Source organism: Hyla sarda, chromosome 7, assembly GCF_029499605.1.
Source record: "Hyla sarda isolate aHylSar1 chromosome 7, aHylSar1.hap1, whole genome shotgun sequence".
Classification (NCBI taxonomy): domain Eukaryota; kingdom Metazoa; phylum Chordata; class Amphibia; order Anura; family Hylidae; genus Hyla; species Hyla sarda.
This window is the reverse complement of record NC_079195.1, coordinates 198,623,374-198,637,179: the sequence shown is the minus strand read 5'-3', so window position 1 is coordinate 198,637,179 and position 13,806 is coordinate 198,623,374. Positions and strand designations below refer to the sequence as shown.

The 13,806-nt window shown below is 43.0% G+C and overlaps 1 protein-coding gene across 4 annotated transcripts in view; it reads left to right on the top strand.

Annotated features, from left to right (window-relative positions):
* The window catches only part of LOC130283012 (tenascin-R-like), a 551,407-nt gene that overhangs the window by 489,525 nt on the left and 48,076 nt on the right, over positions 1-13,806 (top strand). For all 4 annotated transcript variants that reach the window (XM_056532112.1, XM_056532113.1, XM_056532114.1 and 1 more), the window contains exon 16: positions 12,032-12,162. In XM_056532112.1, the coding sequence (XP_056388087.1) occupies positions 12,032-12,162 (131 nt within the window). The remainder of the gene's footprint in view (positions 1-12,031; positions 12,163-13,806) is intronic.

Below are 13,806 nucleotides of genomic sequence, written 5' to 3'. Positions count from 1 at the left end.
TTTGTTTGTTTTATTTATGTCATGCCCTGCGTTAATTAAATCCTTTTTCTCTAAAAATCAGGGTCCTGCAAGATTGTAAGACTGGGTTAAAAATAAGCCTCATTTGTGCCGTAGAGTTCCCCTTTTATCTGGTGCCCCAGGAGTGTCTTTTGTGATTTGCAGATGGTCTGTGACAATCTGTGAACCCTGGGCTTTTACAAGCTGTTGAGATATGCGTGCCTCAAAGGCAATGAGGGACTGCGGGAGTCCATCATTGTTATAAAGCTGTCATCGTGCAGCAGTGCAGCAGCTCAAGAGCGCCATCTGCTGTGCACACCGGGCTAGCATGCAGCACTGTAGGCCGCCACTTGGCACAGGATTGTAATGCACTTAAGTGCAGTGTGAGATTACAAATAGCTCTTGGCAGTTTCCTTTAAGTTAAATAATTCTTTATGTCTTCATTTCGAATGGATTTGGATTTGCCTGGTATAAGATATAAAGAGCTCATCCCATAAGTGGGCATTAAATGGTGTAATTATTTTGTTAAAATATCCCAATAGTCTGGAAGCTACAACACAGATTTCTACATTGTAGATGAGCTTCACATATTTTATTTCCATATTCTGTACAATGTCATGATCAGACTTAGTTTATGATTTTATGATCAATTACCCTCGTTACTAACTTTTTATGGAGAAAAAAAACAAAAAAAAAACTTTTTTAGGCTAAGTGGCACTATTACTGGCCATTATACAACTTGCATATGGAATTTATCACCCTTTTTTGGACTAGGGGATAAGATGTTAGATCGCCGCGGTCCCGCTGCTGGGGACCCCGGGGATCACCGCTGCGGCACCGCTCTATCATTACAGCACAGAGCGAGTCCACTCTGTGCGTAATGACGGGCGATACAGGGGCCGGAGCAGCGTGACGTCATGGCTCCGCCCCTCATGACATCATGGCCCGTCCCCTTAATGCAAGTCTATGGCAGGGGGTGTGACGACCGCCACGCCCCCTCCCATAGACTTATATTGACGGGGGCGGTCCGTGACATCACGAGGGGCGGAGCCGTGTCGTAACGATGCTCCGGCCCCTGTATTGCCCGTCATTACGTGCAGAGCGATCTCTCTCTGCGCAGTAATGGTAGCGGGGTGCTGCAGCAGCGATCCCCGGGGTCCCCTGAAGCGGGACCCTGGGGATCTGACATCTTATCCCCTATCCTTCGGATAAGGGATAAGATGTCTAGGGGTGGAGTACCCCTTTAAAGGGGTACTCCGGTGGAAAACTTATTTTTTTTTTTTTTTAAATCAACTGGCGCAAGATTCTTTTCTTTTTGGAACACAGTGCTCTCTGCTGACATCTCTGTCCCTTTTAGGAACTGTCCAGAGCAGCATATGTTTGCTATGGGGATTTTCTCCTTCTCTGGTCAGTTCCTAAAATGGGCAGAGATGTCAGCAAAGAGCACTGTGCTCGTGATTCAGCAGAGAGCTCTGTATTCCAAAAAGAAAATAATTTTTCTGTAGTATTCAGCAGCTAATAAGTACTGGAAGGATTAAGATTTTATAATAGAAGTAATTTATAAATCTGTTTAACTTTCTGGCACCTGTTGATTTAAAAAAAATAAGTTTTCCACCAGAGTACCCCTTTCATATGTAGTCATCCTTCAGCTAATGGGTAAATTGTAGCTGCAATGATTTCTGTCATACACTACGCATACAGATCCTGATCCCTTTACCTTAATAGCCCGCCATCAGAAGCAGCCGCATGGAGAACAATATAGAGCAGTACAGAGCAGTTTAACCTGTGAATCCAGCACTGGGGGAAATAGAACACTTAATATATGCTCATACAGTCCTCTCTCTTTGTCTATGTCTCTCCTCAGCCGCTGCCTCTCTCCCCATCATTTCTCCATTGACTTCTATGAGCAGCATGTAAGCTGATTTCTTAGGGATTTCACCCATTTCCTTTATCAAGACAGACTTGCAGCTTTAGTGAGTTTAGAAATATTGTGGTTTTAATGTAGCAAAGATGTGGGTTCCTGGTCTGCTATCCTGTATCTGAACTATGCCTGTATACCTGACATGCCTCTGCCTGACCCTCGGGTACCTCACTGACTCTGTTTTGCATGATCTTGACCAGTGGTCTTCAAACTATGGCCCTCCAGCTGTTGCAAAACTACAGCTCCCAGCATGCCAGGACAGCCAACGGCTGTCCGGGCATGCTGGAAGTTGTAGTTTTGCAACAGCTGGAGGGCCATAGTTTGGAGACCACTGATCTTGACTGTCGGCTCAGGACCTGAGCTTGCATCTAGCTGAGCTTGCTACTGAGCTCTGCTACATTTGCACCTTGAGGCTGCTTTACTCACACTGGGTTACATTTTCTGCTGTTGAGTAGTACCCACCTATCGGAGCTTTTTTCAGGATTAACCCCCTCTACCTTTTGTCATGGTGTAACCACAAATTCATATTTCATTGCGATTTTATGTAATGGACAACACAACATAATCCATCATTTGGATAAGGGTTAAAATATTACATGGATTTTAAAGTTCTTTACAAATAAAAACCTAAAAGTGCATATGTATTCACCCCCAGAAACTCTGGACAAAAATCAGGTACAACCAATTTCCTTCACATATAGTAATTACGGTAGTAAATAGGTTTCACTTAGAGATGAGCAAACTTACAGTAAATTCGATTCGTCACGAACTTCTCGGCTCGGCGGTTGCTGACTTATCCTGCATAAATTAGTTCAGCTTTACGGTGCTCCGGTGGGCTGGAAAAGGTGGATACAGTCCTAGGAAAGAGTCTCCTAAGACTGTATCCACCTTTTCCAGCCCACCGGAGCACCGGAAAGCTGAACTAATTTATGCAGGAAAAGTCATCAACTGCCGAGCCGAGAAGTTCATGACGAATCGAATTTACTGTAAGTTCGCTCATCTCTAGTTTCACTTGTCCAACCTCACTTCCTGTATTTGGACTCCTCACAGAGACACACAGACAATAGCTGTAGGGACAAAAAAATACATATTTTTTTTAATATTTTAATTTTTTACAAATATAATTATAATGGTATTATCTACGTTATATAAAAAGTTTTTAGTGATGACAGGTACACTTTAACTTTTTGGCCTGTGCTGAGGAAAAGTCAACCAGTTGCCCATAGCAACCAATTAGATCACTTTTTTTTTTTCCAGTGGCCTTTACAAAAATGAAAGAAGCAATCTGATTGGTTGCTATGGGCAACTGGTCGACTTTTCCTCTGCGCATGTTTTGATGAATCTCCCCCTATGTGTGGAAGAAGCCCATCACCCTAAGCACAACATCCCCACAGTGAAACATGGTGGTGGTAGCATCATGCTGTGGGAAGGCCTCTCTTCAGCAGGTACAGGGAAACTGTTCACAAATGATAAAAAAAAAAATGGATGGATGGAGCCAAATACAGTGGTCCCTCAAGTTACAATATTAATTGGTTCCAGGACGACCATTGTATGTTGAAACCATTGTATGTTGAGACCAGAACTCTTTGGAAACCTGGTAATTGGTTCTGAAGCCAGCAAAATGTCATCCAAAAATAGGTATAAGTGAGGATTAAAGAAAAATAAGTAGATAACTAATACAGATAAAGCAAATCCTTACATATAAAAGTAATAAAGATCTGCCGGGAGCTGTAAATCACTGTCTATGTCAGTGTTTCTTAACCAGGGTGCCTCCAGCTGTTGCAAAACTACAACTCCCAGCATGCCTGGACAGCCGAAGGCTGTCCGGGCATGCTGGGAGTTGTAGTTTTGCAACAGCTGGAGGCACCCTCTTTGGGAAACACTGGTCTATGTAGAGGACAGAAGCTTCTTCAGGGTCCTGTACAGAACACGCAGTGTCCTAAAAAAAAAGTAAAATGGAGCCGCCATTACCTGGTGTCCAAAGGAGCAGCTAACTCTGGCACAGGTAAAGAGTACAGAACATGTAATACCTCCCTGTACTGTAGGGGGTGCTACCAGACACCAGTAAATGCATGCACTTCAGTAATACAGGTAAAGAGTACAGAACATGTAATACCTCTCTGTACTGTAGGGGGCGCTACCAGACACCAGTAAATGCATGCACTTCAGTAATACAGGTAAAGAGTACAGAACATGTAATACCTCTCTGTACTGTAGGGGGCGCTACCAGACACCAGTAAATGCATGCACTTCAGTAATACAGGTAAAGAGTACAGAACATGTAATACCTCTCTGTACTGTAGGGGTCGCTACCAGACACCAGTAAATGCATGCACTTCAGTAATACAGGTAAAGAGTACAGAACATGTAATACCTCTCTGTACTGTAGGGGGCGCTACCAGACACCAGTACATGCATGCACTTCAGTAATACAGGTAAAGAGTAGTACAGAACATGTAATACCTCCCTGTACTGTAGGAGGTGCTACCAGACACCAGTCAGTGCATACACTTCAGTAATACAGGTAAAGAGTACAGAACATGTAATATCTCCCTGTACTGTAGGAGGTGCTACCAGACACTAGTCAGTGCATACACTTCAGTAATACAGGTAAAGAGTACAGAACATGTAATACCTGTCTGTACTGTAGGGGGCGCTACCAGACACCAGTCAGTGCATGCACTTTATGACTACAGGGGTTTTACCAGTGAAATGTCCATTCTGATTGGTCGGTTCTTCCAGCCATTGACACGTTTCGCAGATTCCATAGCATTGTATGTTGAGTCTGGTTTCAAGTTACAATGGTCCAGAAAAGACCATTGTATGTTGAAACTATTGTATGTTGAGGCCATTGTAAGTTGAGGGATCACTGTACAGGCAACTCTTAAAGGAAGAATGCAGCCTGCTAAAGACTTGAGACTGGGATGGAGGTTCAATATTCAGCAGGATAATGACCATAAACATACAGCCACAACTACAATGGAATATTAGGCCAGTTATAGCCGAGACCTGAATCCAATCGAATATTTGGGGCAAGACATGAAAATTGCTGTTGACAGACGTTCTATGTCCAGTCTGACTGAGCTTCAGCTTTTTTTGGCAAGAAGAATTGGCAAACATTTCCATGTCTAGATAGGGACCATAGGCTGCCATGTTAGTCATAGATTGGGGGCCCTCAATCTATGACTTACACAATGCTTTAACCCACACAGGGGTCTTTATTAAAAGCATAGATGTGGTAGCATGTGAGAACATCTCTGCTATTAATAAAGACTCTTGTGTGGGTTGAAGCATTGTGTATTTTTTTTATTTTTTATTTTTGTACCATAGAGGAGTACAACTTTTTATATTGTTCTATAAGGCCCCTTTTTTTGGAGGCTTTTACCTTGCTTTGTATATTCCAGGTACACATATTCCAAGCCCAGTAAATACATGAGAACTGCAATAATGTGATACAGTATGTGACTGATGGTATTTAAAGGGGTACTCCATTGGAAAGCTGGTGCCAAAAAGTTAATCAGATTTGTAAATTACTTCTATTTAAAAATCTTAACCCTTCCAATACTTGTCAGCTGCTGTATGCCCCACAGGGATTATCCAGGAATTAAAAAAAAAACAGATAATTTCTTTCAAAGACTGCTCTCTGTCTGTCTGCAGGTTGGGTGTGGTTTTGCAGCTCAGTTCCATTGAAGTGAATGGATCCAAGTTGTAATACCACACCCAGCCTGAAGACTGGCCAGACATGAACAACCCCTACAACCCGCAACACCCCCTATCCCTTTAAAAAAAAAGACCAGGACACTCTTAAATTTTTGAATGGGTGGGGGTTGGCCACAGCATTTATTTATTTATAAATAACTTTAGATAAGGCACTGTAACTGTAAACATAGGATTCTGGCGGAATGCTACACCGGCTCCGGTAAGCATGAACGTTCCCAAGAACGTGCAAATAACTTACAGACCGCTCGCTGTGACTTGGAATCAGGAACCGACACACTGTAAAATAAGCAGCAAAAACACAGCACACCAACAAATAACACAACAATAGGGAGGGAGTGAGGATGGGACAACTTCCGGGTCACTATATGGGAATGGTGCCAAAAACCTTGCTTGCCAGCTATAAGGTAAGGAGGAGGGGCTACAAAAATGTGGGAAAAATGCGGGACCCTCAAGATTGGAGGAAAACCCAGGGGGATACCATGTTGTCTGAGAAGAGGAGGAAAGGGAAGGAAAACTGAGTGAAGCCAAGGGACAGGGGGAGGATGGAAAAACACATGATACTATGGGGGCTGGCAACTCAGGGGGCCCTATTGCTATTCGCCACCGGACCCCTGCAGACAGACAGGGAGCGATCTTTGGAAGAAAATAGGTATGTTTTTCGATTCCTGGATAACCCCTTTAATCGGAATATGTGACATAGCTTGCACTGACATGTCATTTATTGACACATTTCTGCATGTCGATACATGTCAAAAACGCGTTGGTGGCCAGGATGTGGGTTACATATTTTGCACTTGGGGCCAGAGTGCTTTATGTCCTATCTGTATCTCTTCTCATAGGCTTCACTATTTTAAGGTGTCCTCCTAAGGTTAATGGCCTTTTAAGTATTAATGATACGACATGCTATGACTTGAAGGAACAGAGATTACATCAGTTAAGTAGTGAACTTTCTTTGTATCAGTTTGACCCTCTCACAATTTACAATACGGGTTCACTTAGATAAAGTCGAAGCGGTAAAAGAACAGGAAAGATCCTCAATAGTGAAATCCAGCAATCGGAGAGAAGTCGGCTTCACTTCTGAATAATGCAGGGAATTTAGCAACCGGGGGAATTGTAGACCTGTCAGAATTCATAATACCTTGTAATGGACCAAGGAAGTTCTACTGCACCCGCACAAGAATCTATCTCACATATGTGGGAAAGACACCTCTGAGAAATCTGCGAGTTACTGCTGAGATACACACTATTAATGCTATGCTAATCCATTCAATGTACCGTAGCACATTGCTTTTCATTGCGCTGGCAATAAGGCGGCTAAGAAATGGGCTCCTATCACATCACTCCTTTTCAATGGGGCAAAAAGAAAGCGATAAATTGGGCAATTATCGAAGGCTTTATACAATGTGATGAGGGCAATTTTTCAAGTAATGTCAGGTGAAAAATAAGGATGACGTTAATCAGGATTATTCCTGCAGAAATAGCCAGGAAAAGTTTGCTGAGCTCCGGCCACGGAAAAGATTTCTGTAAACGCAGAAGAATTTTTTCCCCCCTCCGCTCTCTTCTGACTCCTGCCAGTTTTCTGACACATAACAGATGAAAAATTGACAATATATACATAGATAGACTGATGATAAGCGACACTTAATCTACCTTGTTTTGCCATGATTGACAGCAAAATGACATATGTTCTGCATAAATACATCAGGACCGCGCTGTGATTGTGGAGAGTGGCATTGAAACTAATGGCATCAGATGACTACCGGTTAGATTGGTTGGGCTAAATGGCTGGGAATACTGTTTCCGTGTATTTTAGACAGAAAGCAAATCAACTCTTTAAAATGTGCATTGTATTACTGATGTCGAAAAAAAAAATCTTTGCAGACCATAAGGAAATTATTTTGACAGCACCTGCCTAATACATTAGAAGGTACTTTAAAGCCTATGGTGAAAAATACGATTTTCCTGTCTGTAGGCCCCAGCAGACTAGTAAGGTAATGCCTAAGGGCTTGACACATGGGTGCCCATACCGTAAATGCTATCCAAAACACAAAGAAAGCGCTCTGTTGTGTAAACATCACAATGCAGGGAAGCAATCGCTTCTTTGCATCAAACGGGTCTGGACACAGCCTCTACTGGCTGAAGTTTTCCATACTCAATACAGAAACATTCTACCAACCACCAGTATATCATGGCGCTGACCGGATAGGAAACGTTGGAGCGTCTGCGGTATTGTATTGGTGCCCCACAGCAGGCTGTGTAGTGAATAAACTAAATCCCAGCATAAATTCAAAAATGTAATAAGGTAATGGGAAATTGCTCTTAAAACATAACTTTTAACAATTTTGTACTAAAATACACCAAAAACTAGTGTACCCATTAGGAACAAATGTCCAATCATCGGAGCAAATTTAATAGAAACAAATGTACCACAACACACACCTGATAATCATCCCAACACGTTTCTGCTGTGTATAGCAACTTCCTCAGTGGATAAATTAGTGATACAGTAGAGATACCTTATAGCCTATCTTTTTAGACACTCGCCAGTATATCATAAGATAGAGTAAATAACAACTGATAATGAGTTTGCAACGCCTGATATAAAGATCCCTCTTGTATAAATGGTTCACGATGCTAATAAGGGTTATATACAGCAGATGATGCATGGTATAATGTATGTTATAAGATCACTAATAGTTTCATGCACTAGCCCAATAATAACTGCACGCAATAACCAAGAGAGATACAAAAATACCAGACCACCTCCAAGACCTGAGGGGAAACTGCGGCCCTTTGGGAAGAACAGTTAAGGTCTGGTAGTTAGGTGAGAGAGCGATGCGGAGCTTCACCTGCAATTACAGGGAGCCATCTCTTATGGGCGCCAGTAGTGGAATAAATCTTTTTACATTTTGCTATAAAGCCCCTTTTTGGATGCTGTTATCTTGCTCTGTATATTCCAGGTACATGTATTCAAAGCCAGAATATGCGTGAGAACCGTAATAATGTAATATAGTATGTAAATTTGTGTATTTCATTGGAATATGTGCCATCGTTTACACTGACATGTCATTTATTGACGCAGGTCTGCATGTATTACATGCAAAAAACGAGTTTGTAGCCAGGATATAGATTAGCTTTAGTGAATGTGACTCTATTGAATGCAGCAACATTAATAGCAATGGAGGGTGAAAAATGCAGCATTAATCCGAGGGGGGAACGTGTGCTTATTGCAATGAGTGGTAAAAACCTGTGTGGGGATCCTTTCTCCAAAGACCCTACAGTGTTAACAAATCCCAGAATCGGAAAGTGCTTGGATGACTTGCTGGCTCACAAAATAAATCCATTCATAAAAATGAATAAATTGTATCACCAACTCATGGATCAGGACAACAAGCACCAAATACGCTTTTCTCCGTAGGGTAAGGACATGGTAGTGTTGATCCTTGTATTGAGACCATTTTTCTCTACCTATGCCAGACCTACATGCTGGACCTCAGATTTATAATGACTGTTCTTTCTAAAATGTAGACAAAATTGACTATGTTGGTTGAATTACCACTTCTTTAAAGGGGTACTCTGCCCCTAGACATCTCATCCCCTATCCAAAGGATGGGGCTAAGATGTCTGATCGCGGGGGTCCCCCAGCTAGTACCCCCCACGATCTCTGTTCAGCACCCGGCCACCACGCCCCCTCCCATAGAATTGCATTGAGTGAGCGAGGCGTGACGTCACTAGGGGCGTGTCTATGATGTTACAACCTCCTGCCTCCCGCTCCAATCGTTTGCAACAAAATGTTCCGAATGCTGGGGCAGCGGAGTTCCTTTAGTTGAAGGGGTTATCCACCATAAGGTGATTTTAGTACATTCCTGGCAGACAGTAATGGACATGCTTAGGAAGGATCTGCGCTTGTCTTGGGGCTAAATGACTATGTTGTGAGATTACCATAACACTGTGGCTAGCTGTTTGTGAACCAGTATTTCCTGTTTGACTTTTCTTTTTTTAACTACAAATCCCACAATTCCATCTTCCTCCCTCCCACACATCAGCCTCCCCACCAATTGAAACATAAATGAGCTGCATCCATTCAAAAGCTGTGCTTTTCGATCAGGGTGCCTACAGCTGTTGCATTAGTTGCAGATTGATCTCTCTCCCACCAAGCGATCCCTCCACCCATTGAAGCAGACAGGCTCCCTGTCATCAGATGACTAGTGAGTCAGGTCTCGGCCGCATTGCAAGCTGGGAAAAATCTGAGACAACAGTCATTTTTTGTATGCTGGTGAGAATAAATATTGGAGTGAAAATCACAGAATAATTGTGAGAAAACCGTCACACACAGGTACAGATACTATGTTATGAACTACACTAACTTTACAGCCCCTGTAGCATAGTCAATAAAAAAAAAATCCTGGAATACCCCTTTAATGTTGGTGGAATTGGAAATGACAATGCTTACTGTGGTGGCCCAGTACAGGAGTTGCACCCCTGTACCCTTGCTGCCCTGTCAGGCAGACTCCATTCAGACCCTGCCCCCCTTTACCTATGTTCCATAAATTTTATTAAATGCCTATATTATACAATGTAATGTGCATATATTGTTATATATGCAGTGCCCTGCAGTTCGGAGCTCCGCTCACAGCGTTCGGAAGTTCATTACTCCGAACGCTGTGTGCGGGCTTCCGTGTTCGCGGCCGGCGGGCGTGACGTCACGCCCAGCCCCTTTGTGACGTCTCACCCGCCCCCTCGTGACGTCTCGCCCGCCCCCTCAACGAAAGTCTATGGGAAGGGGGCGCGACCGCTGTCACGCCCCCTTCCCATAGACTTTGGTAGAAGGGGCGGGCGTGACGTCCCGAGGGGGCGGACGAGACGTCACGAAGGGGCCGGGCGTGACGCCATGCACGCTGGCCGCGAACACGGAAGCCCGCACACAGCGTTCGGAGTAATGAACTTCCGGATGCTGTGAGCGGAGCTCCGAACTGCAGGGCAGCGCACAACCCTTTTAAGTAATGTTGCTATGTGTTGTAACCAAGGAACGTACCAGTGACCAAGTGACCTACAGGGTGATCTATGGGACCCCTCCAGAGTCTCCCCCATATAAACCCTGGGAGGATCTAGTTCAGTCTCTTGTCTCTTAGTCTCTTCTCTAGTCTCTTGAGTGCTGAGTACAGTGAGGTCAAGTCTAGAGAGCGTGTCTAGTGTCCTGAGGAGGCCTAAAGCCTACCACGCAGACATGCATCCACAAGTCCACTACGCCACAGGTGAACATCAAAACCTGGTGAGCTACAAACGGGGTGAAGTCTGTCTAGTCAGTCCCAGTTGTCAGTCAACATTTATCTGTCAACAGGTGAGGACTTCCAAGGGGCGGTGGGGGATATTGGCGCTGGCCAAGATCGGACACGTCCGGTGAGTAAAAGATTTTTTATTCAAATGCACTCACCGGATGTGTCCGATCTTGGCCAGCGCCAATATCCCCCACCGCCCCTTGGAAGTCCTCACCTGTTGAATATTGCCTAGGTCGGGGAGGCTGCAGACCAGATGTACTTTCTCATCCACGCAGACCATTGTTGTGTGTGAGTCCACACAACCGCCTTTGGTAAGGGTTTTTACCACTTTAAATTGGACCCTGGAGTGGCGCTTTTACGCTATGGAGCCCTCTTCTTTCCTGTTTTAAGATTTATCTGTGTCAAGTCAGTGTGGCCCTGCAGCAAATTGTCCAAATCCATTATAAGTCCCAGCGAGCCCTGAGGTCTCTGAAGTCACTGGTCACCTCCTTGAGCCTGGCTAACCTGTTAAGACTGTTATACCTGTCTAACTCAGTAAAGCTGCCGTTGTTCTGTAACTTGGCATCTGAGTCATTATTTGCCCCCGTGCCTTGCCCAGAATACAGCAGTATACCTTCAGATGGTGAAGAAGTTAAACCACGCCCTGGCATCACGGACACAAGGGGTTAATGCCATCTGCCCCTAGGGTAATTCCATCTGCCCTCATCACACCCTCACCACATTACCATATAAAGTCCCCATACCCACCCTTTTTATATGTCTTTATTGTTGTTGTTGTTGTTGTTGTTGTTGTGTTTTTTTTTTTTTTTTTTTTGCAAACAAAATATTTTTGTGACAGCCCAAAAAAGTCCATGTTTTTTGAATTGTAAATAGCCAAAATGGGTTTGGGTTCAATAATCAAAAAATGGCTCACAATACTTTCTCATTTATTTGGGATGGGGTCTTCTTATTTTAATATTATTTTTTACTATTCTGAATGTTCACAAGGATGCCTATATCAATGAAATACTAAGTCTCCTACAGCTCAATAAAGTATTTAGATATAAAACTGCTATAACCTTATAACTTGCTCTGCGAAGAAAATTACCGACATTGTCATTTCCTCTCACTTCAGATCTGGATCCCCCTTTAAACTTTACAGCCAGCGAGGTGTCCAGGACAAGTGCTCTAATATCATGGCAGCCTCCTGTGTCTCCTATTGAAAATTACATTCTGACTTACAAATCTACAAATGGGTCCAGAAAGGTAAGTGGCCGCTCAGTTGGTCTGTAATTGAACAGCATACCGTGGGAGTTATCCAGGCTGCCGTAAAAAAATATATATATATAAAAATAAAAACAAACTGTCAGACAATAATGCTATGAAATACTATGTATGATCTACTACAGAGACAAATAAGTTTAATACGTTTAATTTTGATTATTTATTTAATGGTTCACATTAAAAAAATAAACAAATTAACTAAAATTATCACAAAGGAGAAAAAAAAAGAATAATGCACAAAAAAACGATGGTTGAAGTTGCTATTTTTTCTTTGCATTCCTGTCATCAAATATTGGTAGATAGCTCAATAAATTGTTGGCACCCTAAAGTGGTGCCAATAAAAAATGTTAACCTGAAAAAAGATGGAGGAATAACTGATATGATATTGCAGCGTTTGTATTTATCTAGAGAAGGAAACTTCTTTTACTCCACAATAAACAAAAATGAACAGAATGAAGTAATGGTAAATTTACAGTTTTTTATGTATTTTTTGCACCCCCAATAAAAAAAAAGAAAAAAGAAAAAGAAAAGATGTACCCTAAAATGATGCTATTAAAAATCTAGCTAGTCCTGCAAAATACAAGCCGTCTTATAACTATAGCAAAGAGGTTATAAAACATATCCTCACACACACAGCAGATATAGTCAGCTCACCACTTGAATTTCCAACCATGAGTACTTAGATGAAGAGCCAATATGAAGACAAGAGAATAAGTTCATCACTCCGTGAATCCACAAAATTCTTGTTTTTATAATTAAACTTAATTAAAAGCAGGAAATACTCATGTTTCAATAAAAAAAAATCTACAGCTTGGCACATTTTGGAGAGGGTTGCTTATGACTAAGGGATAATTACCCCAATACATGCCAAGCTGTACCCTTCTCGACTTGAGATCTGTGTATTCCCTGCTTTAAAGTACATAATAAATAAAGCAAGAATTTTATGGATTTCTGGAGTGCTGGACTTCTTCTAGTTGTCATAAAAAGCGTATAGCTCTTCAAATGTGACAATGAAAAAAAAAAATAGCTTGGTCCTTAAAGGGGTACACCGCCCCTAGACATCTTATGTGGATAGAGGCTAAGATGTCTGATAGCCAAGGTCCCGACGGTGGGCACCCCCGCGATCTCCCTGCTGCACCTGACGTTCGTTTAGAGCAACGGGTGCAGCACCGGAGGCTCGTGACGTCACGGCCATGCCCCGCTCATGACGTCACGGCCATGCCCCCTCAATGCAAGTCTATGGGAGGGGCGTGACAGCTGTCATGCCCCCTCCCATAGACTTGCATTGAGGGGGCATGGCCGTGACGTCATGAGCGGGGCGTGGTCAGGATGTCACGAGCCTCAACCCCGCATTGCCAGTTATCCGGCATGGAGCAAAGTTCCTGAGATTGCGGTGGTCCCCAGCGGTGGGACCCCCGCAATCAGACATCTTATCTCCTATCCTTTGGACAGGGGATAAGATGTCTAGGGGCAAAGTACCCCTTTAAGGCCAAAAAAATCTGCGGTATTAAGGAATTAAGTCGGCAAAGTCTTTCTGCTACTTCTTTGTCTTTCCATCCAGTTCCAGTCATATGTGACTCTTGAAATGAACCCAATGTATGGTGGTGTTTATCTGTCATTGTGTTA